Source organism: Opisthocomus hoazin, chromosome W, assembly GCF_030867145.1.
Source record: "Opisthocomus hoazin isolate bOpiHoa1 chromosome W, bOpiHoa1.hap1, whole genome shotgun sequence".
Classification (NCBI taxonomy): Eukaryota; Metazoa; Chordata; class Aves; order Opisthocomiformes; family Opisthocomidae; genus Opisthocomus; species Opisthocomus hoazin.
Window position 1 is genome coordinate 22,199,724 of NC_134453.1, and position 23,333 is coordinate 22,223,056.

Sequence of the window (23,333 nt, forward strand, 5' to 3'; positions counted from 1 at the left end):
GGCCTGCAATCCCCAGTCCAGTGACTTGGAGAGAGAAGCTGGACACCTTGAAACTTCCTGGACGAGGTGATCAGTGCTGCACATCTCTCCTCAACACTGCAGTGTCTCTTCAAGGAATCAAGAAATCCTCAAAAAGGTGGTTGTTTTGGGGTCTACTTGGGACAACTGGAGTCTCAGAAAGCTAAGCCCATCTGCAGTCTCATCAGCTGTTGAAACCTGCTACAACCACTAGATAAGACCTTAAAATCTTATCCTTGCAAAGACTGCATATGCATTAGGTTATACTGGGATCTACCTAAGTTTTTTTTTAAAAAAATAATAATCAAGCAGACAAATAAAAAAGCATAAAAGAGATTATTTCATCCCCAACACTGAATTCAACCTTTGGAAAGAGGCAAACTCTTGGGAGGCTTCAGGAGAAAGGAGGACAGTCAGATGAAGCTGAAGAAGCCCACAGGGAAAGCTGCCTATTTAATTTCTGGAATGTGGACCATGTGCGTCTATTTTTAATTTTGAACCGAGTTCCTCTGCCTCCTGCCAGAAGTCCTGAGCCCTGTGCCAGTGCAAGAAGAGCAGTGGCCCAGCCATCCCCTAATAGCTATTACTTCTTAATAAAGAGCAGCACTTAGGCAAGGGATGAGGTTACTGTCAGAGGGGTCATGATTAATAATGATTAATCTGATCCTTGCCAACATGAACTGGATCCATCGTTCACTAAATAATTACTCTTCAGCATGGATACCGTTTCCAGAGGAGGCATACATTTGTCATATTAAAACCAAAAACAAACACATGGAAGGACAGGAGGATCTGACTTCTCAGTTACACTTGAGCTCACACGAGACTCCAGAAAAGTTAAGAAAAGAGAAAAAAGAAAAAAATCAAATGGTAAGAGCAGTTAAACTGATGAGCCACCTACGTTTTGGGAAAACCAGCGTAAAACAAATAAAACTAAACCCTGAGAAGGCAGAGCTGTATGTGCTGAGAATATGGAGCGCTCTGCTACTTCTGGTTCTCAATCTTATGCATACCTCTAATATGCACATTATTTGTCCACCCACACAATTTTCCCCTGTTTTTAAATTACATTTTGCTTTCCTCAGAAAGTACACAAATGAAATCACTCCCCAGGAACCATCTTTCTTGCTTTATGTTAATATACTACTTAGCACAAGGAAATCCTAGTCCAGGATTGTCATTCTTATGCAACAACACACCTCAAATAATAAATAACAGTATAATAATTTATGGGGAGGCATAAATTACTGGAAAACTAATAACCACTCTGAAGAGCATATATGAACCTTACAATTACAGTAGGATGTTTGTGGTGCAGACTTGGTTCTGGGCCTTGAAGCACGGATGAATTTCACTCCCACAAAGCACACAGACAACTGTCAATGGCAAATGGCAGCCAAGAATACAGGGGTTTTGCTGCCAAGAGGTGGCCCTATTTTGGGACTCCTCTCAGTCATCCTGCTTCACTGACCCAAAGCTTCATCCAGACCATCCACGGAGGATGGGGCTCTAGTTCTTCAGTGTGCTCAGCTGCATTTCCTTTGAGGTTTTCAAAGATTCTGTGGGATATATATTGCACTGCTTAGCCTTCCACCTCATCTTGTAAGGTTTGATTTGGACTGGGAGGCCACATAACAAAGACCACCAGTCCCTCTCCTGCTCTGGTGAAAATCCAACACGAAGGTTGGATTCCTTGTGACTGTTGTGAAATCCCAGCCCTATGTGAGCCTGTTTGGACTTCTGCCTTTGACAGTGACGGGTCCAGGATTTACACACTTGGTGACTTGCACCATGGAAAATACCATGCAGATAGGTGCTTTTGGATGCCAGACTCAGGGAAGCAGCTCTCAGGTCAAGGAGGTTAAGGTGCCTTCTCTTCTAGAGTCATACTGGAGAAATGGCAGTAAATTAAATCCTCAGCAATGGCGTAATGACTTGATTCAGCTGGGGATTTTCACTGGTGGGGCAGTGTGTCTAGGACTTTTTTCAAGTCTCCAAATTGACTTGAAAGGATGAAAAAAATTAAAATCTTTGCAAAACATCACCTTTCACAAGAATTCAGCCAATATGTAGCTGGTTAGTCCCAAACCTTTAAATAGTTAATGGTATAAAAACCGCATACCTATTTATGTGTACTTTCATGAAAATAAAAACCATGTTGCATTTTCACACAACTTTACAGAGGCAACACAGGAAAACACAAAGCAAGACCAAAAAAAAAAGAGCAAGAAAAAGCCCCCCAAAATAATGATGAAGGTAAATCTTTAAAATCTGAGACAGGGTGTGGGAGGAGGGAGTAAAGCTTGGCAAACAAAACTAAATCCAGTGCAGTGTTTTTCCCTTTCACAAAGTGAAACAAACTGTTCCTAAAATAATGCTTCCTTGGTTTTCTGGAAATTAGTGTCCTGAAAGATTAGCCCACAATCGTCAGCAAGTATTTGCCTTTCCCAGCCGATGTCACCATAGAAGTCTGTGTTTATCTACAAGGCCCAGGAGATAGTTTATAAGCTGAGCTGAGGTTCTGCATTCACAGACAAATGTTCCATGCTGCCACCCACCCCCCTGAACTTGTTTCCTCCCCATCCACCTCCTGTCCCCTGAAATAGTGACGGGACCCTGCCAGGGACACAACAAATGAGCTTTACAGCATCTGGAGCAAGCACTTGCCCAATAGTTTATGCTGATACAGCAAAAAAGAGTTACTGAGATGGTCAACACATCACTAGACATCAAAAATTAGATTTCAGAAAGTAGCCAAATGCAAAGAATAATTTACCACTGTCCCGGAAAACATAAAGAAGAATGGGAAATTTTTCCCCTCCAAAATCTATTGCCTAGTCTATAATTAAAGTATTGCCATCAATGAATTTTAGGTCCAACACTCGGGGTTTGTTAGAGATGGTGTTCTGTAAAACCTCTCTGCAATCAAGACATTCCCATTTCATTTTTAATCATCTCTACTACAAGTGGTCTGACCCTGCTCTAGTCCTGTTGTAAATCAAGAGTGATTCAATCAGAGTAAATCAAAATACAAAAGACTAAAATTGGTAAAAGTGTTTCATTTCTAAATTAATTTTCTCCTGGTGTGTTAGAACCTCAACATGAGAAAATTAAACTTGTATTTGAGAGAATGGGAAGCTATTCTTTAAAGAAAAGTAATATGAATCCTTGTCTCGATGGTGAACTGATAGTATAGCTCATGAAAATGAATTTATTTTGAAAATAGTAATTAAAGAAAAAAAAACCCAGCATCATTGAAAGACTCAATCCTACAAAGCATTTATAACTATGACCAACGATCCTCACAACAGAGCCCACCACAGGATAGATAGATCTGTTCTCAGATCTTCTCAGACATTAACAAAACAAGGCTCAGAGACATTATTATTAATTAGGGTTGCTGAACATGCATGTTGAAAATTAAAACCATGTTTCCTCCTGAGAATTTATCTCTTTTCCCACCAGTAAATTACTGGGAGTTTCTGGAGCTTTATGGAAACTGTTTGAATCTGTTTCAGGTCTATACCTGGTCACAGGTTGTTCACAAGGTACATTATAGAGCAAAGTTATTTGATATTTGAGATCAGCTGTTTCACTCTGCCACATTAACACTGGATGACCCAATATTTATAAAACATTTCTGCTCAAATCAAATTTTGTTCCATCTTTGGAACAAATGATCTCTAGATTCAAATTTCTCTTTAGCTACAAAGCTGGAAGGCCATAAATAACTGAAAATTTTGACAGGACAAACCCGGCTGTTCTGAATAAGTGCAAAGTGGTAGGAGGCGGGAAGAGACTACCAGCTGGATGTCCTTCAGAGCGCAGTCCACCTCGCTTGCAATTACTGAACCCTACAAGTGGTCCCACTGACATCAATTTGACCAACTTTAGAATAAGGGGCCATTCATTCCAAGTAATGAATATTGAAACCTGGCCATTAGTTTGTGAAAAAGTTTTTATGTATCTATCATGAGGAACCTCAATAAAGAATGTTCTTGTGATGGTGTCACTTCAGTACAAAAGCATGCAACGAATGGCACGTTTCTCTGCAACTATCGCCCATCCAGGCAGCTATGGTATGAGACCAAAGGTTGCATGCATTTAGCCAGCAAGGAAGTACAATATTCTTTAAGAAAGGCATTGCCTGAAGTGCATTTTTATAAAGAAATAGAATTCATGAATAAATAAACCAGATGATAGGAATAAGTCAGGCTAGGGCACTAACAGCTCCTAGAGCAATGAATCCCTGATCTTGCTTGAGGGTTTTTCTACAAATAAAAAATACAAACACATTAATGCTGTATCATTGTCAACCACAACAAAGACTCTGCTTGTGTCCAGGAACCCCGATATTCAACAGCACAGTTCAAATCAATCAGACATTAACACTTTCTTTTATTTCCACCAGTTAAGGTACATATTGACTGACCTGATCTGAGTCTTCCACTTGAGCATTTTGCCCTTTTCTGCAACCACAACTCATGAGCAGTTTTGCATCTCCAATGACTTTTCCCTATAAAAGATAAGGTAAGAAAAACATCAGCACAATCTGAACCACCAAAGACCAAGAGGTTTGTATTTATGACCAGAAGCAGAGGAAGAAAGAGCATTAGGGAAGCCTATGGACTCATCCTGCATTGCTGGGAGATACCCTTCCACAGAGGAGTAGCTCCCAAGCGCCCAAGGAGAGTTCCCACAAGGCAAACATCACAGCATCAGGGAAGTCACACAGACAGGGGTAGAAGGAAAGCAAGATGTGTAGAAAAACACAGTGGAAATACAGTCAAGCCAAGCTGAAAAGGAACAGGTTATTTTAACCCAATGTTTTCATAGACATACATGAACAGGAACAAGTCTATAATCATGCTCAGAGAGTACAATTGTAGGGATAGGACAAAGGGTAATGGCTTTAAATGAAAAGAGGGTAGATTTAGATTAGATATAAGAAAGAAATTTTTTACTATGAGGGTTGCGAGGCACTGGAACAGGTTGCCCAGAGAAGCTGTGGATGCCCCCTCCCTGGAAGTGTTCAAGGCCAGGTTGGATGGGGCTTTGAGTAACCTGGTCTAATGGAAGGTGTCCCTTCCCATGGCGGGGGGTTGGAACCAGATGATCTTTAAGGTTCCTTCCAACCCAAACCATTCTATGTTTCTATGAATTACCAAAATGGAGTGACCTGAGGTAAAGCTCATACACCAACATTTCTGTTCACCCTTACCAAGTTAGTTCTTACTTGCTTCTAGTGTAGCTAGATTTGGTGAAATAAAGTCTACAGATGTGACTTGCCCTTATTAAGACAACTGGTCCGTATAACCACTGGCAAGTCCTTGCCAGGAATTCAACAGCCCATCCTCACCCAACACTGCTGACCCTCCAACATTGATAACATGCTGGGGCCAACAAAGATTTACAAAGAAACAGGGTCCCCTCACCCTCCTTTTGCCTACAACCAACAGTTTGGGAAATAAGCTGAGCTCAAACACTTTCTTTTCGTTGACAACCCATCAAACTGACTAAGCGTGATCTGAGCAGCAAGGTCCCTCACATTAACCTGGTTCTTTTACGGGGATTATTTGAGTTGCACATTCTGTGATTCTGTGATTCTGTGCTTTGGATCTTCACCAAAGCATTTTTGGAGCTTACCAGACCTGGATGTCTTGATGAATCACCACGGCAGAAACAGGCTGGGATTCCAGGTTTGGTCAAAATGTTCCTTGAGCTCAAACACTAACACAGCCAATTGAGTCCCCACAAACCCATCACAACTACTTGCTTTCCTGTAGACATACACACAAAGACATTTCCTTTTCTCAGACTTTTGCTGTCCGCAGCTGAAAAATAAACTCATCATCTGCTGGGAAACAGAGGGAGAATCTGCTCACATGCAGCCATGGAGAGTCAGGAGATTTCAGCTGGGTGAATTAATATGGAAAAGGAGACCTCAACATTAAAGCAGTTAATGATTTTAGCCAAGTGGAAGCGCTCTGCTCTAAATGATGAGGAAGGGAAAGGGCACAATTAAAAGGTATTGCAGTCATTTCTCAATGTCAGGGCACAGCAGAGAGATGACCATTGGTGGCAGGAATTACAAACAGGCAGATAAACTTCTGGTCACCTCGGGAGAGCCTGCAACCTGCTAGGTGCGATGAGGTCTCTTACTTGGTGACCCCAGCATCTCATAAGTCCCAGCAAGGTCAGATAATGTGCAAAAATTATCTTTTCTTATCTTTCCAAAAGAGACACTGGGAAAAAAAAGACACTGAAAAGGCTGTACCTATACCTGATACCTTACTAAAATGCCCAGTGTTCGGATCGCTGGTTGCAACCTGTCGAACTTTGAGGTTTTCAGGGGACTACTTGCAACTGGCATCCTTTGACTGCAACTCCCATCTATCAAAGGTATTTTGCTCTTGCCCCATCACTACAGTCCTTCAACAATTAGTCTGTGATCTCTTAAATTCTAAAACCATTCCCCAGAAAGAAGCGATTAAGCTAAACTTAAAGCAATTGCATTAAGTTATTATGTCAGAGATAGGAAACTAAGGCACAGAGATTTATTTTTCTAACCAAAGGAGACTTTTTAGACACCCTGGAGTATCTGATATAAGTTAGAGACAAAGAAGGACCTAAAGAAGTCCCACATATTTCCTAACGGGCAGCTGATGGATAGCCAGGATACCTGAGGGTGCCTATAGCAGCAACATACACCTGTGTTTAGGAAACTGGATCCATACATGACTCACTGATGGTCAACTTGTCCCAGTATCCACTGCAAAGTCATTATGTTGAAAAAGTTACTCCAGCCCTTTTTACACCACAAACCAAGGAAAAACTCCCATTTTTAGACCCTTCTCTGGCTTCTAGGATATACTGTCATGCAACCTGAGCTCAAGGTAAACCATGACCATGTTCTCCTGGCTGGCTGGAAGTATCACCAGCTTTATTTAACAGAGAGAAATTGCAAGATATTGCCCATAATCACCTGGAAAATCAAGAGCAGAGGGGGAATATGAACCCAAAACTTGATAGTTTTTTCTTTTTCCCTGACAGTACAAAAATTCAAGGTCTTTTCCATTCCCTAAAAAAACAAAGAAAAGCAATGCATTGGATGAGTAATCCCATCTCCTTTTCCAACTGCAGATGCACCTCTCCTAATGCGCATTGCCTGAATTAGATGCTACCTCTACCTTTACTTAGGAAAGCCTATTATGAGCAAATGCTTAATTTGGGAATAGGAGTTTAACATTAGGCAGCTAAGTTGAAAGTCCAAAAAAAAAAGCATATGGACAACATTTGCAGCCAGTCGCAACTCTGTTCAAGAGCAGATGGAGGCTTTGTCATTCAGGGGTTTCCTCACATACACCAAACAGTTCAGTGGGGATAGGGAAAGGGGCTTCTGTTTGGATGCTTCTGTCTGGAACCAGATTAGAAGAAAGCACGCTTTTCCACAGCACATGCCTTGTGTTACATTAAACATGTATATGCAACTTCAGCTTTTATTCAGCGATCTGAAACAGAGCCCTCCAGGGTGCTAAGAGTCAGTGAGTTTTTGTTTGTTTATCTGCATGCTATTTTACAATTTCTAGTGCCTAAGGAGTTTGTTAAGAAATTAAAACATCTTGCTGGGGCTACCCTGCTCTAGTTGTTGCCTCCTAATATATCCCTCCCTCCTCTGTCCAGCAGCTCCTGATGCTTGCAGAGAAGGGAGAGGAGAATATGGCAAAGAGAGGATCCTCATCTCGCTAAGTACTAGAGATGTTTTGTCTTAGTTTATGGAGCATCATTTCCATGTTTTGTGGCCTTTTAATAACAGGATTGGGGAGGAGCACAGTGGTCTTGAAAGCTCACAGATGTATTGCTGCTAAACACTCTTGTACCACCTGCTCTTGATGCGATGCTGTGGTTTAGAAGTAGGTAGGCACAAGGATTTCAGAGAAGCTTGCTTTGCCTTCTGCTGGCTCCCACCCATCGTCAGACATCCCCCTTCCCAAGGCAAAGAGCAAGAAGGCTCCTCGGTGAGCACTGAAGAGCAAAGCACGTAGGTCCCATTATCCCGCCTCTTGTAGGGAGTCTTGCTGGCTTCACCCTCCTCCTTGCACCATGGGCTCCAGCAGTTGGCCAAAGTTTGCAGAAAAAGAAGAAAAATAATAATAGTAATAGTAACAGGCTTAATTATCTCAGCTACATGGGTGACAGGAGCTGATCAGTTGCCAGTTTTAACAGCCTGTGGTCAAGAAACACCAAACTGTGTCACCCAGAAGTCAAATGAGGACCGGTCATGACTCGCTTCAGCCAGTGGCTCCGGGGGGAGGTGCAGGGGCACACACAAATCGCTGCTGCTGGGACAGACCTGGAGGCTTCGGTAAGCCCCGGTGCTGCCGCGTTGCCCAGAGAGGTCCCGCATAGAGCTGCCAGCCCCATTTAAAGGAGTCAGACACAATGCACATGGCACCGACAGGCCTCCGTGGAGCTGCCAGGCTCTGTGCTCCAGAGGAGCTGGATGGGATTAAGCAGAGGATCCCATGTTCTGCCCGCTCTCCCAAATCTGCAGCTGGAAAGATCAGCTTGAGAGGTGGGCTCGGCTTAGCAGCACCATGCCATGTACCTTGCAACAGCTGCTGGGTCCAGCTGGGCTCTGACCTGCTTGGCTCCCATCAGTCTTCCTCAGTTTTGAGCCATCGAAAATACTTGCAGCAGCCTCACCCCCAAGGAGCTGGCACAACCCGTCTCCACTTGGCCCCTGGAAGGTCTGACTGGCCAAGCCTGGCCCTGTCTTTCAGCTGTTCATGCTCTCTCCATCTTTCCTGCCTTGCAATATCCTCAAAATATTCCCCATCAACAGCTGAAAACATGAGGTGCAGAAAGGATAACTGAGCCTTGGCCCATGGCAACCTGGCGAAGAGCACAGCTTCCAGTGTGGCCTTTCCATGACTTCTATTAGCAATTCAGCTGCTGAAGCAGCCTGGCTCTTCATGGATAAGTACTTTTCTGAAAGAGCTTTGTGAAGCTGAGCTGAGCAGTGCTTCGCAGCCTCTTCCTTTTTCTTCCTCTCCTGTCTTACACCACCAAAACAGTTCTCCGGCATGATACCCACAAAAACACAGTGATTGTGCCTGCTCAGGAAAGACAGGCATGTTGGGAGCTGATGCCGTCCTTTTCTGACTCCCTCTCCATCCATCCAAACATCTCAACATTTCCAGGACCAGAGAGCACATTTGTAGCCACCTCCCCTGACATCCTGCACCAGTCAGGCTGTGCAATTCAATCTGCTGTCCTGCCACTGAGCTTAATAGCTATTTTTAAATGAAAATCATTACTGTTTTTCACTGTGTTGGGCTACTTAGTAACAAACCAAGAGCAACATGGTGGGTTTGTTATTTCTTTTTTTTCCCTAGGGTCATAGTTCAGATTTTCACCAAGAAGAAAACATGTGTATAGCACTGAAACAGTGAACCCTAAAAAAAATTTCCCACGGATGCATAAATGAAGTTTGGAAGAACAACATATTCAGTGTTTATGTTTTTTATGCTATTCTGTCAGGGTGATCCACGTATCTTAAAGAACAAGTGCCTACAGTGGTAGAGTGGGAGAAGAGAAGGGGGGAAACGAAGGGAAACTAGAACTGAATCCAAGGTGGAGGCAAGCGGCAGTACAACAGACAGCTGGTATTTGGGTGGTGGTAAATCACCCTGAAATGAGCCTCTTCCCTCAGCTCAATGAGGCCTAAACAACAAAGGAAGGCACAGCTTGCAGCCGGACAGCCTGCTAGCCAACCACAGACACACATGACAGCTTCATTCAGGAGCCTGGAGTCAATACAAAAGCTTCAAAATCAATCCGACATCCTGTGACCTCAAATAATGTGCCAAATCTTCTCAGAATTGGAGCCCCAAATGAGGGGGAGCAGCATTCAAGGGAGATCAAACTGCAGGGCTGGCATTGAAAGGCACTAAAAAGAAGAATGTTCCCAGTTTATTCATGTCGAGGTCTGGCTGGCTGCATCCCAGCCACCATAGGTTACGTTCACTAAAGGGCAGTGCTTTGCATGTATTATGCAGAGAGCCTGAAGAGTATGTGTGTGCGCGCGCAGGCCCCTCACTTGCTAGAGATCAGGATGTGCCTTTCTGCTTAGCACTGTTGTCTCCATCAGAAATTCCTCCTGTGTGAACTGCAAATGGCTTTTTTTCCCACTTGAGCAACTGTATAGGCACAGACGTGCGCATGCCCTCGCACATATGCACGCTCTCTCTCATCCCTGAGCCTGAAAAGCATAAAAGAACTGAGACAGGCTCTTTCCAAGTAAAAAAAAAAAAAAGCCCAACATTTCACATCCGCTTCCCTCCTGGCCATACTTTCAGCTCACACACGCACACAAAATCTACTACAAAAGGCTGAAGCATTATGCGATTACCGCTGCTGCTGCTGGAGTTGATTGCTCCATAAACCCTTGCTCACTCCTACAGGCCATAAAGGACCTGGTTCTACAGCACAACAAACCCATAAAGAGGAGAAAAAGAAAAAGAAGTGCTTCAGTCGCAGGAGTTGCCCCCTCTGGGTAGGATTGCCTTCTCCGAGGTAGTTTCACCTGCACCATCTGTCTTGTAGCACTGCACACAAATGGCACCCTTCCGCCTACAGCAACAAAAAGGCCAAGCAAATCCTTTTTATCAGCTTCCCTTTGAAGGCAGGTGGAGAAGTAGAATACAGAGACACACACGCACACACACACGAAAGGATAGAGACTATGAGCATGATCCCTATCTCCTCCTCTGAGAAGACAGCTCTATTTTTACCTTGTGATCACGCTATCCAGATGTCAGAGGGCAACTGGGCCAGGACAAGTACAGCAGATTCAACAAGCTTTTTCTCCAGTGCAAGGTAGGATAGAAGATCAACTCTATGTGCAAGACAAGATGAGGTGATATTCAAACCCCAGGCAAGAAGACCGGAGAAGTCCCTGCCTGGTTTATCAACAGTAAGACAAAAAGCCTCTCAATTAGCATTCATAGAAAGAGGAAAGCTGCAGCCAGGCTGGGCGAGTGCCCAAAGATGTGGTAGATGAGTGGTAGGAAACGATGGAGGGCTGCAACAATTCCTAGCACTGCAGATGAAACAAAGTCTGCAGGGATCAGATGGAGAAAAATTCAAGGTTAAGTTTGTTGGGAGGATAATAAGGTTGAAATCTTTCATTTTAAAATATGTTTTTCTTCACACTGAAATAGTACTTTTTGTTTCAGCTATCTAGCAAGTCCAAATGTATATTTTTCAAATTCAGAAAAACCAAGCTCTTATTTGGATGAGCTGCTTTTTTTTTTTTTTTGCTTGCTTGCCTGCTTTAAACTCTGCTATTTGAACAATTTAACAATCTATCTTAAATATTTCACCAATAAATAACAGGCTTGTGTTTCTATTTCATGTTAAAACTAATCAGGGGAGGAATGCCTGAGCTGTAAGTTAAAATTCTGCTCCACCAAGCCGGCGATGTTTAATCATTCCTCCACAGACCCTCTGGTGAATAAAAACTTCTCTGCAGAATTAATGTCATATAAAAAGTTCTTTGTGCAGGCGTAGAGTGCAACCACGGTACAGGATGGTCTGCATCCTGCCAGCAGGGCTAGAGATTTCCAGAGCTAATTAGTTTATAGAGTTTTCTCACCCTGCCAAACACAAGAATGGAGCTCACAGCTGAATCCAATCCATGGGCGCGTGGAGCCAGAGTCCCACTTCATCAGTCACGATGCTGATAATATTCTTAGAGCTCCAAATGGTCCACATGAGTGATGATTGTACTGAGATTCCATGCTTGTTCCCGTCAAAAAGGAGCAAATAGAAAAAAATTTGGATATTGTTGGCCAAAATGAGACATTTTTAAAAATGCCTCTGGGGTGAAGGAGATGAGAACGTGTACCAAGGAACCCCATATCTCACTGAGCATCAACGGGAATAAAATTTCTCAAGTTCCTAAATTGTGTAGGCATTTTTAACAACATTTCAATGAAGTTCTGATGCAAAATAAACACATTTATAAAAACTAAGAAAAGTACACCTACCCCTCCTCACTGCCTCCCAAAGTCCCAGTTCATCAAAATTAAGCCAGGAAGCCTCACATATATATAATTTAGTGCAATTAACTCTAATTTTGTTCCTGAATCATTGAGACACATTCAAGGCAAGATTCACTTTGGTCTCAGACAGCAAAATCCAAGATGCATGAACGATGTGAATAGACAGCAAGAAGTTGATAGCCAATACTGAATCCAAAAAGCAAAAGAGAAGAGAGAAAAATGAATGCCAAAAGGGAAGGGAAGGGGAAAGGGGAATAGCTGTAAAATACATTATTACTAAGCTGTCTTTCATGGTGTTTTGTGTTAACTTTTTACTGAGCTTTGTAAAAAAAATTAAAAAGTCATGACTTTTGCTTCGAAGAAGTCTACAGTGAATGATCTCATGTTGATACCCATAGTAAAGTATGACTAAAACATACACAATCATGTGCACAGATAAAAATCATCTTGGGCAATGTGATTCCTCTTCTGCAGCTGGGAAAACGTCTCTGCATCCCAGCTCCTAAGGCTGGCTGGAGCTTGCTTGGGGGAGAGTGGGCAAGCTCCTCCTCCTCCTCCTCATTTGAGGACAGACATCTCCATCTTTCCTCCCTGTGTGCAGCCGACAAGACTTCCTACACATACACGGAAACAGCTAATTTACTGCTTTGTGTCAGGAATGCAGCCAGGGCTTCGGTCCCCTGCGCCCCAGACTCCCTCGGCTAGGCTGCTTCATCCCAAAAAGGGTCTCCCCTTCCTCCTGCCCCTCTCGTCCAACACATACTCCTCCTTCTCTTCTGCTTTTGTAACTTATCTCCCTGCATGCTACTTCCCAATAGGAGTCAAAATTAAACAGGCTGCCCATATGCCATGGCTCACTTGTTGTCTGTTCCCCTCACTGCCATCTGGCCTATTTGCTCAGCTAAAGGGGGAAAGAAAAAAAAAGCGATGGGGAGAAAAGAAGAAGAAGGATAAAGCCAGACACAATGAGGATGAGGAGGGAGGTGATGATGCTGTCTCTCGCATCTGCTCCTTGGCCAGGCTCCCAGATAGATCAGTAATGGAGAGTAGCAGAACCAGTGAAAATTAACTCAAAGCATCCCTAATATTTTACTTTAAAAGACCAAATCACAAGTTGGGTTACCTTTCAGTAAGAACTTTATAGATTTTCCAGCTCTTAAGGGGTTCCTTAGGGAGTGTTATTGTAGCCAAATTACATTGTTCTTTTGATGACTATCACACTCCTATAGGAAAATTTGTCAGTGTGGCATAATCTTGGTTTAAAAGCTCCTAGGAAATAATACAAAATTGAATGGGGGAGAGGGGAAGAAGGAAAAGAGGAAAGGAAAGGAAAGGAAAAAGAAAAGAAAAGAAAAGAAAAGAAAAGAAAAGAAAAGAAAAGAAAAGAAAAGAAAAGAAAAGAAAAGAAAAGAAAAGAAAAGAAAAGAAAAGAAAAGAAAAGAAAAGAAAGTAAAATTATCCCAAAATACTTCACAGAAAAGTTTTCAGCCTTGCAAGGTGCTAAGCGCAGAGATTGTTTTTTATAAAAAGGAAAAATAAGGTAGCTCAAGAAAGTCCATGGCTCACCATCACTAAACATTTGTGCCAGACTGAGGAGAAAGTCTGGGAGTGGAGCTGTGGGAATAACAGAAGTTATGTTTGCTTTTCAAGCTGAAATGAAAACCTCAAGATTAAAAAAAAAAATAGAATAATTTGAAAAATAGTTTTTTAAAAAGGACAACTACTAAGCCATTTAGCAGAATGAAAAGGGGGTAAAAAACCTGCTTTTTCAAGACCTTTTACTGTTTTTTGTTTCTTTCTTTCTTTAAATCTGCAATGAGACATTGAATACACATGCAAAGGCTGGTGCATGCGGTGATAAGGAATTTAATTGCGTTCCAGTCCTCTTACCTAGTTTTGCACATATTTACCTCTGAGAAATGGGAGCAGAATACAGCCTGTGTTTGTCCACAGAGTGTAAACTGTGGGTAGTGCAGAAGCATGTGCGCACAAAACACGTGCCTCACGCTGAGATAGGTATCAATAGCCATACAGTTGGTTTGTCTCAAGGCAGACACTGCTGAGCCATGAGATGACGATAATTACTATTAGAGCTCCATGAGATCATGGTGGGGAAGCCCCAGCTGGGAGAGGCGGCCAGAGAGGAAGAGCAGACATCATCTTTCTGTGGCAGCAGGGGTTGCATGTGGTCACAGAGAAGCCCCATGTGCTTCCCAGAAGGAAAGGTGTTGCTGCACAGACCATTAGGGAAAGAGCCCTTCCATTAGCCATGTGCCTACACCTGAGTCCTTCACAAATACAGACGAGAAGAAGAGATGATCCTGCCTGAAGACAATACCTTCTGATTCATGCTTATGTTTTCCCATCGCGGCCTGACTCTACAACACAGCAAAATAGAGCAGGTTGAATGTTTTCATGTCTGATCATTTTTCTGCTTTCAACCGTTAAGCAAAAAGAATCATAGAATCATAGAATGGTAAGGGTTGGAAGGGACCTTAAAGATCATCTGGTTCCAACCCCCCTGCCATGAGCAGGGACATCTTCCACCAGACCAGATTACTCAGAGCTCCATCCAACCTGGCCTTGAACACTTCCAAGGCATCCACAGCTTCTCTGGGCAACCTGGGCCAGTGTTTCACCACCCTCATGGTGAAGAATTTCTTCCTATATGTCTAATCTAAATCTGCCCTCTTTTAGTTTAGAGCCATTCCCCCTTGTCCTATCACTACACACCCTTGTGAAAAGTCCCTCTCCATCCTTCCTGTAGGCCCCCTTCAGGTACTGAAAGGCTGCTATAAGGTCCCCCCGGAGCCTTCTCTTCTCCAGGCTGAACAGCCCCAACTCCTTCAGCCTGTCCTCATAAGAGAGGTACTCCAGCCCTCTGATCATCTTTGTGGCCCTCCTCTGGACCCACTCTAACACATCCATGTCCTTCCTATGCTGGGGGCTCCAGAGCTGGACGCAGGACTCCAGGTGGGGTCTCACGAGAGTGGAGTAAAAGGGCCTCCTCAACCTGCTGGCTATGCTTCTCTTCATGCAGCCCAGGATGTGGTTGGCAAAAAAAGAGTGTTGTCTGTCTTAGACTCCCCATTTTTCTACAACTGCACCTGCACATGTACATAGCTAACACACATGGTGTGGTAACAGGTGCCTTGGTCAACAAGGCTGTGTTGATTTTTCCAGCAGTTGGGCTCGTGGTCCTTACTAATAGAGAATGACTCTTTCCCCATCCAAGCAGCCCGCTTGCAGCCTTCAGAAAGGAAGAAATGCTTTGCGAATGCAAAATACTTTGTGACAATGGAAACATAAAACAGAAATTCGCCTAAAACCGAAACACAGCAGCATTTCCGACTTTGATGCTGCTGCAGTCACTTTGCAGCGGGGCCTCCAACTTTGGGAACCATTAAAAGCAGTGACAACAACAACAAAAGCCAGAGAGAAGTCCTCTGCGAGGAGACGAATTCCATCGCAGGTTTCGGCTGACATCACCAGCCCATCCACGCTCTGCTCCTGTGGTTTATGACCTCACCACGAAGCACCTCTGTGGAGTCATTCCCTCCTATCTTGCTGCAGCCTATCTATTATCCTCTACCTAATTGCTTCCACAGTGCCGCTGCAACAGAGATATATCCTACAGCTGAACATTTGTATTCCCAGGACTTGGCACCTGCCGGGTCAAGTTCCTCAGTCTTTTTAGAGTAACATTTGGTGCTACTACAATGAGAAGAGATTCCAGTGAAAAGAAAAGCACACAGAGCCAGCAATCAATCTGATTCCGCCATTCAGATTTTATTTTAAACAAAACGAGACTTGCCAAAGATCATTTTACATTATTCTATGGAAATGGGATGAAAGGAAAGGGGAACGGTGTCGAACGCAATCTGTACAATACACCATTAAATCAAAATTCCCCACTGAGGGATAATAACTAACTTCAACAAAGTCAAAAGGAAGGGGGTGCCATATGGAAACCCTGGGGGGGGGGGGGAGGATGTGTGGGGTTTTTGTGGTTTTGTTTTGAGATGTTGTTATGGGTTTGCGTGGCAAGGTTTTGGTAGCGGGGGGGCTATAGGGATGGCTTCTGTGAGAAGCTGAGAGAAGTTTCCCCCATGTCAGATAAAGCACATGCCAGCCAGCTCAAGGATGGACCCACTACTGTCCAAGGCCAAGCCAATCAGCAATGGTGGTAGTGCCTCTGTGATAACATAATTAAGAAGGGGAAGAAAAAAAATGCGGTGAGACGGCAGTCAGGAGAGAGGAATGAGACTGTGTGAAAGAAACAACTCTGCAGACACCAAGGTCAGTGAAGAAGGAGGGGGAGGAGGTGCTCCAGGTGCCGGAGCAGAGAGTCTTCCCTTGCAGCTCGTGATGAAAGACCATAGTGAGGCAGGTTGTCCCCCTGCAGTCCATGGAGGCCCACAGTGGAGCAGACATCCACCTGTAGCCCGTGGAAGGGACCCCATGCCAGAGCAGGTGGATGCCTGAAGGAGGCTGTGACCCTGTGGGGAGCCCCACGCTGGAGCAGGCTCCTGCCAGGACCTGCAGACCCATGGAAAGAGAAGCCCATGATGGAGCAGGTTTGTTGGTAGGGCTTGTGACCCCGTGGGGACCCACGCTGGAGCAGCCTGTTCCTGAAGGACTGCACCCCGTGGGAAGGACCCATGCTGGGGCAGTTCATGAAGAGCTGCAGCCTGTGGGAAGGACTCACATTGGAGAAGTTTGTGGAGAACTGTCTCCTGTGAGAGGAACCTTCCTGCTGGAGCAGGGGAAGAGTGTGAGGAGTCTTCCCCCTGAGGAGGAAGGAGTGGCAGAGAGAACAGGTGATGAACTGACTGTAACCCCCATTCCCCGTCCCCCTGTGCCCCTCGGGGGGAGGAGGGAGAGAAATCAGGAGTGAAGCTGATCCCGGGAAGAAGGAAGGGGTGGGGGGAAGGTGTTTTAAGATCTGGATTGATTTCTCACTATCCTACTCTGATTTGATAAGTGAGAATTAAACTCCCTTTTCTCCCCAACTTCAGTCTGTTTTGTCCGTGACAGTAATTGGTGAGTGATCTCTCCCTGTCCTTGTCTCAACCCTCAAGCCTTTCATCATATTTCCTCTCCCCTGTCCAGTTGAGGAGGGGGAGTGATAGAGCGGTTTTGGTGGGCACCTGGCATTTATCCAGGCCAAATAAAAACAGATGTGGGAGCTGGGAGAGACGAACAGAGGAGGGTAATTGTCATAGGTGATTCCCTTCTGAGGGGAACAGAGGGCCCGATCTACCGACCGGACCCATCCCACAGGGAAGTCTGCTGCCTCCCTGGGGCCACGGTTAGGGATGTTGCTAGGAAGCTCCCTGGTCTGGTGCAGTCCTCTGATTATTACCCCCTCTTGGTAATGCAGGTTGGCGGGGACGAGATAGATGAGAGAACTCCCAAGGCCATCAAAAGGGACTTCAGGGCACTGGGACGACTGGTTGAGGGATCAGGGATGCAGGTGGTGTTTTCCTCCATCCCTTCAGTGGCAGGAAACAGCACTGAAAGGGGCAGGAAAACTCACCTGGTTAACAGGTGGCTCAGGGACTGGTGCCATCAGTCAAATTTTGGCTTCTTTGATCATGGGGAGGTGTACACAGCACCGGGCCTGCTGGCGACAGGCGGATCACAGTTATCGCAAAGGGGAAAAAGGATTCTTGGCCACGAGCTGGCGGGGCTCATTTAGAGGGCTTTAAACTAGGTTCGAAGGGGGGAGGGGACATCGCCCAGCTCACTAGGCACAAGCCCAGGCTTGGCATGCCAGTGTCAGGGGTGAGATTGACAGCCCAGCTCAAGTGTATCTATACCAACGCACGTAGCATGGGCAATAAACAGGAGGAGCTGGAAGCCATTATACAGCAGGACGGCTACGACTTGGTCGCCATCACAGAAACGTGGTGGGACAACTCGCATGACTGGCATGCTGTCATCGATGGCTACAGACTCTTTAGGAAAGACAGGCCAACAAGGAGAGGTGGTGGAGTTGCTCTATATGTGAGGGAGCAACTGGAATGCATTGAGCTTGGCCTGGGGGCAAATGAGGAACGAGTTGAAAGCTTGTGGGTTAGAATTAAGGGACAGGCTCACACGGGTGACATTAAGGTGGGTGTGTACTACAGGCCACCTGACCAGGAGGAGGAAGTTGATGAGGCCTTCTACAGGCAGCTGCAAGCAGCCTCACAGTCACAGGCCCTGGTTCTCATGGGGGACTTCAACCACCCTGACATCAGCTGGGAAGACCATACAGCTAGGCAGGCGCAATCCAGGAGGTTCCTACAGAGCATCGATGATAACTTTCTGATGCAAATGGTGAAGGAACCAACAAGGAAAGGCGCTCTGCTGGACCTTGTATTAACAAACAAGGAGGGACTGGTGGAGGATGTGAAGGTCAGAGGTAGACTCGGCTGCAGTGACCATGAAATGGTCGAGTTCAGGATCCTGTGTGGAGGAAGCAGGGCGATAAGCAGGATCAAAACCCTGGACCTCAGGAGGGCTAACTTTGGCCTCTTCAAGGAGCTACTGGGAGGAATCCCGTGGGCCAGGGCTCTCGAAGGCAGGGGGGTCCAAGAGTGCTGGTCGCTCTTTAAACAACACTTCCTCCACGCACAGGAGCAATGCATCCCCCTGAGAAAGAAATTTAGCAAAGGAGGCAGGAGACCTGCATGGTTGAACAAGGAGCTTCTAGTGGAGATCAGGTGGAAGAGAAGGGTCCATGGAATAAGGAAAGAGGGGCAGGCCACTTGGGAAGAGTACAGGAATGTGGTCAGAGCATGCAGGGATGCAACGAGGAAGGCCAAGGCCCACCTGGAACTGAAGCTGGCAAGGGATGTCAAAAACAACAAGAAGGGCTTCTTCAACTACATCAGCAGCAAAAGGAAGACAACGGATAATGTGGGGCTGCTGCTGAATGAGGTGGGTGTCCCGGTGATGGAGGATGCTGAGAAGGCAGAGCTACTAAATGCCGCCTTTGCTTCAGTCTTCAGTGCCAAGGTAGGCCCTCAGGAATCCCAGGCCCTGGAGGTAAGAGAAGAAGCCTACAGAAAGGATGACTTTCCCTTGCTCGAAGAGGACTGTGTGAGGGATCGCTTAAGCAATCTGGACGCCCACAAATCCATGGGCCCCGATGGAATGCTCCCATGAGTGCTGAGGGAGCTGGCAGATGTCATTGCTGAGCCACTCTCCATCATCTTTGAAAGGTCCTGGAAGACAGGAGAGGTGCCCGAGGACTGGAGAAAGGCCAGTGTCACTCCAATCTTCAAAAAGGGCAAGAAGGAGGACCCAGGGAACTACAGGCCGGTCAGCCTCACCTCCATCCCGGGAAAGGTGATGGAGCAGCTTATCCTGGAGGCCATCAACAAACAAGTGGAGGAAAATGAAGGTTGTCAGGATTAGTCAGCATGGATTCACCAAGGGGAAATCATGCCTGACCAATCTAATAGCTTTCTACGATGGCATGACTGGCTGGGTAGATGAGGGGAGAGCAGTGGATGTTGTCTACCTCGACTTCAGCAAGGCTTTTGACACAGTCTCCCATAACATCCTCCTAGGGAAGCTCAGGAAGTGTGGGCTGGATGAGTGGTGGGTGAAGTGGATAGAGAACTGGCTGAATGGCAGAACTCAGAGGGTTGTCGTCAGCGGCGCTGAGTCTAGTTGGAGGCCGGTAACTAGTGGTGTCCCCCAAGGGTCAGTACTGGGCCCAGTCTTGTTCAACTTCTTCATCAATGACCTGGATGAAGAGTTAGAATGTACCCTCAGCAAGTTTGCTGATGACACCAAACTGGGAGGTGTGGTAGATACACCAGAAGGCTGTGCTGCCATTCAGGGAGACCTGGACAGGCTGGAAAGTTGGGCAGAGAGGAACCTGATGAGGTTCAAAAAGGGCAAATGCAGGGTCCTGCACCTGGGGAGGAACAACCCCATGCACCAGTACAGGCTTGGGGTAGACCTGCTGGAGAGCAGCTCTGCGGAGAGGGACCTGGGTGTCCTAGTGGACGACAGGTTGACCATGAGCCAGCAGTATGCCCTGGTTGCCAAGAAGGCCAATGGCATCCTGGGGTGCATTAGGAGGAGTGTGGCCAGCAGGTCCAGGGAGGTTTTCCTTCCCCTCTACACTGCCCTAGTGAGGCCTCGTCTGGAGTACTCTGTCCAGGTCTGGGCTCCCCACTTCAAGAAAGATGAAGAGCTACTGGAGAGAGTCCAGCGGAGGGCTACGAGGATGATGAGGGGACTGGAGCATCTCTCCTATGAGGAGAGGCTGAGGGAGCTGGGCTTGTTCAGCCTGAAGAAGAGAAGGCTGCGAGGGGACCTAATATATACTTACAAATATCTGAAGGGTGGGTGTCAGGAGGATGGGACCAAACTCTTTTCAGTAGTGCCCAGAGACAGGACAAGGGGCAATGGGCACAAACGGAAGCATAGGAAGTTCCGTCTGAACATGAGGAAGAACTTCTTCCCTCTGAGGGTGACGGAGCACTGAAACAGGCTGCCCAGGGAGGTTGTGGAGTCTCCTTCTCTGGAGATATTCAAGACCCGCCTGGACAAGTTCCTGTGCAGCCTGCTGTAGGTGACCCTGCTTCGGCAGGAGGGTTGGACTAGATGACCCACAGAGGTCTCTTCCAACCCCTACCATTCTGTGATTCTGTGATTCTGTGAACACTGAGCTAATGGCATCCAAGCTGACTCCTGAATACTGTGCACCCCCCTGGGGTCTCAGCTTCTCACAAAACCAACCAATTCATCTGTGAAAAGAACGTGGATGCTCCCCATTTTTCAGCTGGCAGTGAAAGACCCAGGAGCTCCCCCGATGCGCCTACTCTCAGGAAGGCATCTGCAGCAGGTCAAGGAGCAGCAGGTATCATCTTTCACATCTCTGACTGAAGCTTTTAGGCACCAAGCCACTCCAGGAACACACTATTTCACATTTCGCCTCTCTGTCGTGAGGTTACAAAATACTTTGCATCTTCACGTTGCGCTAAGGGAAGACACTGTCCTCTCATGACTACACTATTGGTGTGGTGCTGAGAAATTTTGAGGTTCTTGACTTGGTTTCCCTCTGCAAGTTTTTTGTATTTGGAAAGTGTTTTTAACTGACTGTGATTCTTCCCCTCCTCCCATGTTTAAGGGTAAGAAATCTTTTCATTATTTGACTTCTTCAATGAGCCTGAGAGAATTTTTTCAAGCCAATTTTAGGATCATCTCTAATCTAGCATACCCAACATGTTCAGCTGTGACTCCTTTGTGAAGTCCTGGCTGGACGAGAGGGGACATAGTTTGGTGCGTTGAGCAACCCAGGTTCCGATCCAGAAGTGAGCCTTGGGAGCGGCTGACACGGAACCCTGCTGGGAAGGCAGAGCGACGAGCTCGGGACACTGGAGCAGGGGGAACGTCACCGTTTCCTGCCACACTGTCACTTCCTTCCTGCCACGTTGTTGTTTCCTGCCACAGTACTGTTTTCACTGCGAGATGCAGCTCTGCACCAATCACAACGAGCTGCAGTAGTTTTGCCTATATATGGATTGGGGGTTTAACCATTCAGATGCTGTAATAGTTTTGCTATATAAACCTTGTTTTTGCTGACTAATAAAGGTGAACGATCATACTCATATTGGGGTCACATCGTTACAACGGATCCGTAACCCACGCCTACATTTGGTAGCAGAGGATGGACGGTTTCCCTGCAGGAGTCCCTCAGTCTGCGGTGAGCAGCTAGAGAGGGGGCATGGGAGTAACGGCTGGGAGGGTGCTGCCTGGGTGCTAACGCGCAGGGCAGGCACGGACGGCCGACTCCCAGGAATTTTCAAGCCACACTGGGGCTGCCTGGCGCAGCTAAATTTGAACGTGGAGGCCGTGGTCGCAGGCATAGAGGTGGATGCTGCGGCAATGTTGCTAGTCGGTATTCTCTCTAAGAGAGGAATAGACGCAACAGCAACGCAACTCATGAAGTTGATTAAACTGGGGCAACGATGGGGTCACTTTGCGGATACCCCGCTACTGTTTTCGGTCTTGGAATGGCAAGAGTTAGGAGAGACAATGTGGGAAAGGACAATAACGGGGGAGGAAAAGGAAGAAAAGGAGATAAAAGCCATCCGCGAGCTCTGGCGAACAGTATTACAGACCTTAAAAGCCATGAAAGCTGAACGAGAGGTGGCGTGTGCTGCAGCTCAGATGCTAGTTCCGGAGCCCGGGAAAGATCACGCGCCTAAGCCTGGGACATTATCAGGGGTTTTCAGGCTACCTGCCGTTAGAGGGATGACTGGGATCACTTGTAACACAATTGCTGAGATTCGAGCGAGTGCGGAGTGTGGTTCCGGTCTGGGCGCAGAGGGGGGTGGCCCACCGGAAGTTGCTGCCAGAGAGATCAACTTGAAATGCGAGCCGGACGCGGGAGTACGACCGCCCCCGGAGAGCGGGGAGGACTCGGGCGTGGAAGTGTGACTGTCTTCCAGAAGAGGGGAGGAGCGGCTGCCTTCCGGAAGAGGGGAGGAGCGGCCAGTACCACCCCCAGAGGGGGAGGGAGAAGGGGCGCGGCTTATGACATCGGCCCCTCCTGGGGCACGGCCTGCAACATTGGCCCCTCCTCTCTATCCACCCCTGCCATCTTCCAGCGAGGCATCTCCACTCCCGTCGCCCTCTGATGGCGGCCAGAACGAATTGCAAGAAAAAAAGCGTGCGATCATTTGCAGTCAGTTTTGCAGAGTCTTCAAGACATGAGCTTGCAGTTCCAGCATATGTCAATCGTTACCAGCCCCCCCCACCGGGAAAATGAGGCTTCCTCTCCAAAATGTTTAGCTGGGCCTCCGGCACCGATCACACCTGCCTGCTGGAGCGGTGTTATAAGAGATGCCATCCTAGATGGACAGTGGAACATTGCCACATCTATGGGAGATACACAAGCCTTAGCCTGTCCTGTGGTACAGGTTAATGGACAAAGCAAATGGGAACCACATGACTGGAAGATTTTGCAACAGGCCTGTAGCACCATAACGCAATATAGGGTGAAGTCTGAGGCCACTCGACAAATTGTTACCTGGATTTACTCCGCTGACCTGATGTGTCCATATGACTGTCGAAGTTTAATGCGATTGTTACTCACCCCTACTCAGTTCTTGTTGTGGGGAGCAGCGTGGGCACAACGGGCTATGGATGAGGCGATGCGACATCGGGACCAGCAAGATCCTTATCATGGAGTAACAGTGGACATACTTACCGGACAAGGAGTTTATGCTAGCCTGG

The 23,333-nt window shown here is 46.5% G+C and overlaps 1 protein-coding gene across 4 annotated transcripts in view; it reads right to left on the reverse strand.

Annotated features, from left to right (window-relative positions):
- LOC104335588 (SET-binding protein) overlaps positions 1 to 23,333 on the reverse strand; it is a 353,439-nt gene that overhangs the window by 286,508 nt on the left and 43,598 nt on the right. For all 4 annotated transcript variants that reach the window (XM_075446728.1, XM_075446727.1, XM_075446726.1 and 1 more), the window contains exon 2: positions 4,451 to 4,534. In XM_075446728.1, coding sequence (XP_075302843.1) covers positions 4,451 to 4,504 — 54 coding nt within the window. In that variant the 5' untranslated portion in view covers positions 4,505 to 4,534. The remainder of the gene's footprint in view (positions 1 to 4,450; positions 4,535 to 23,333) is intronic.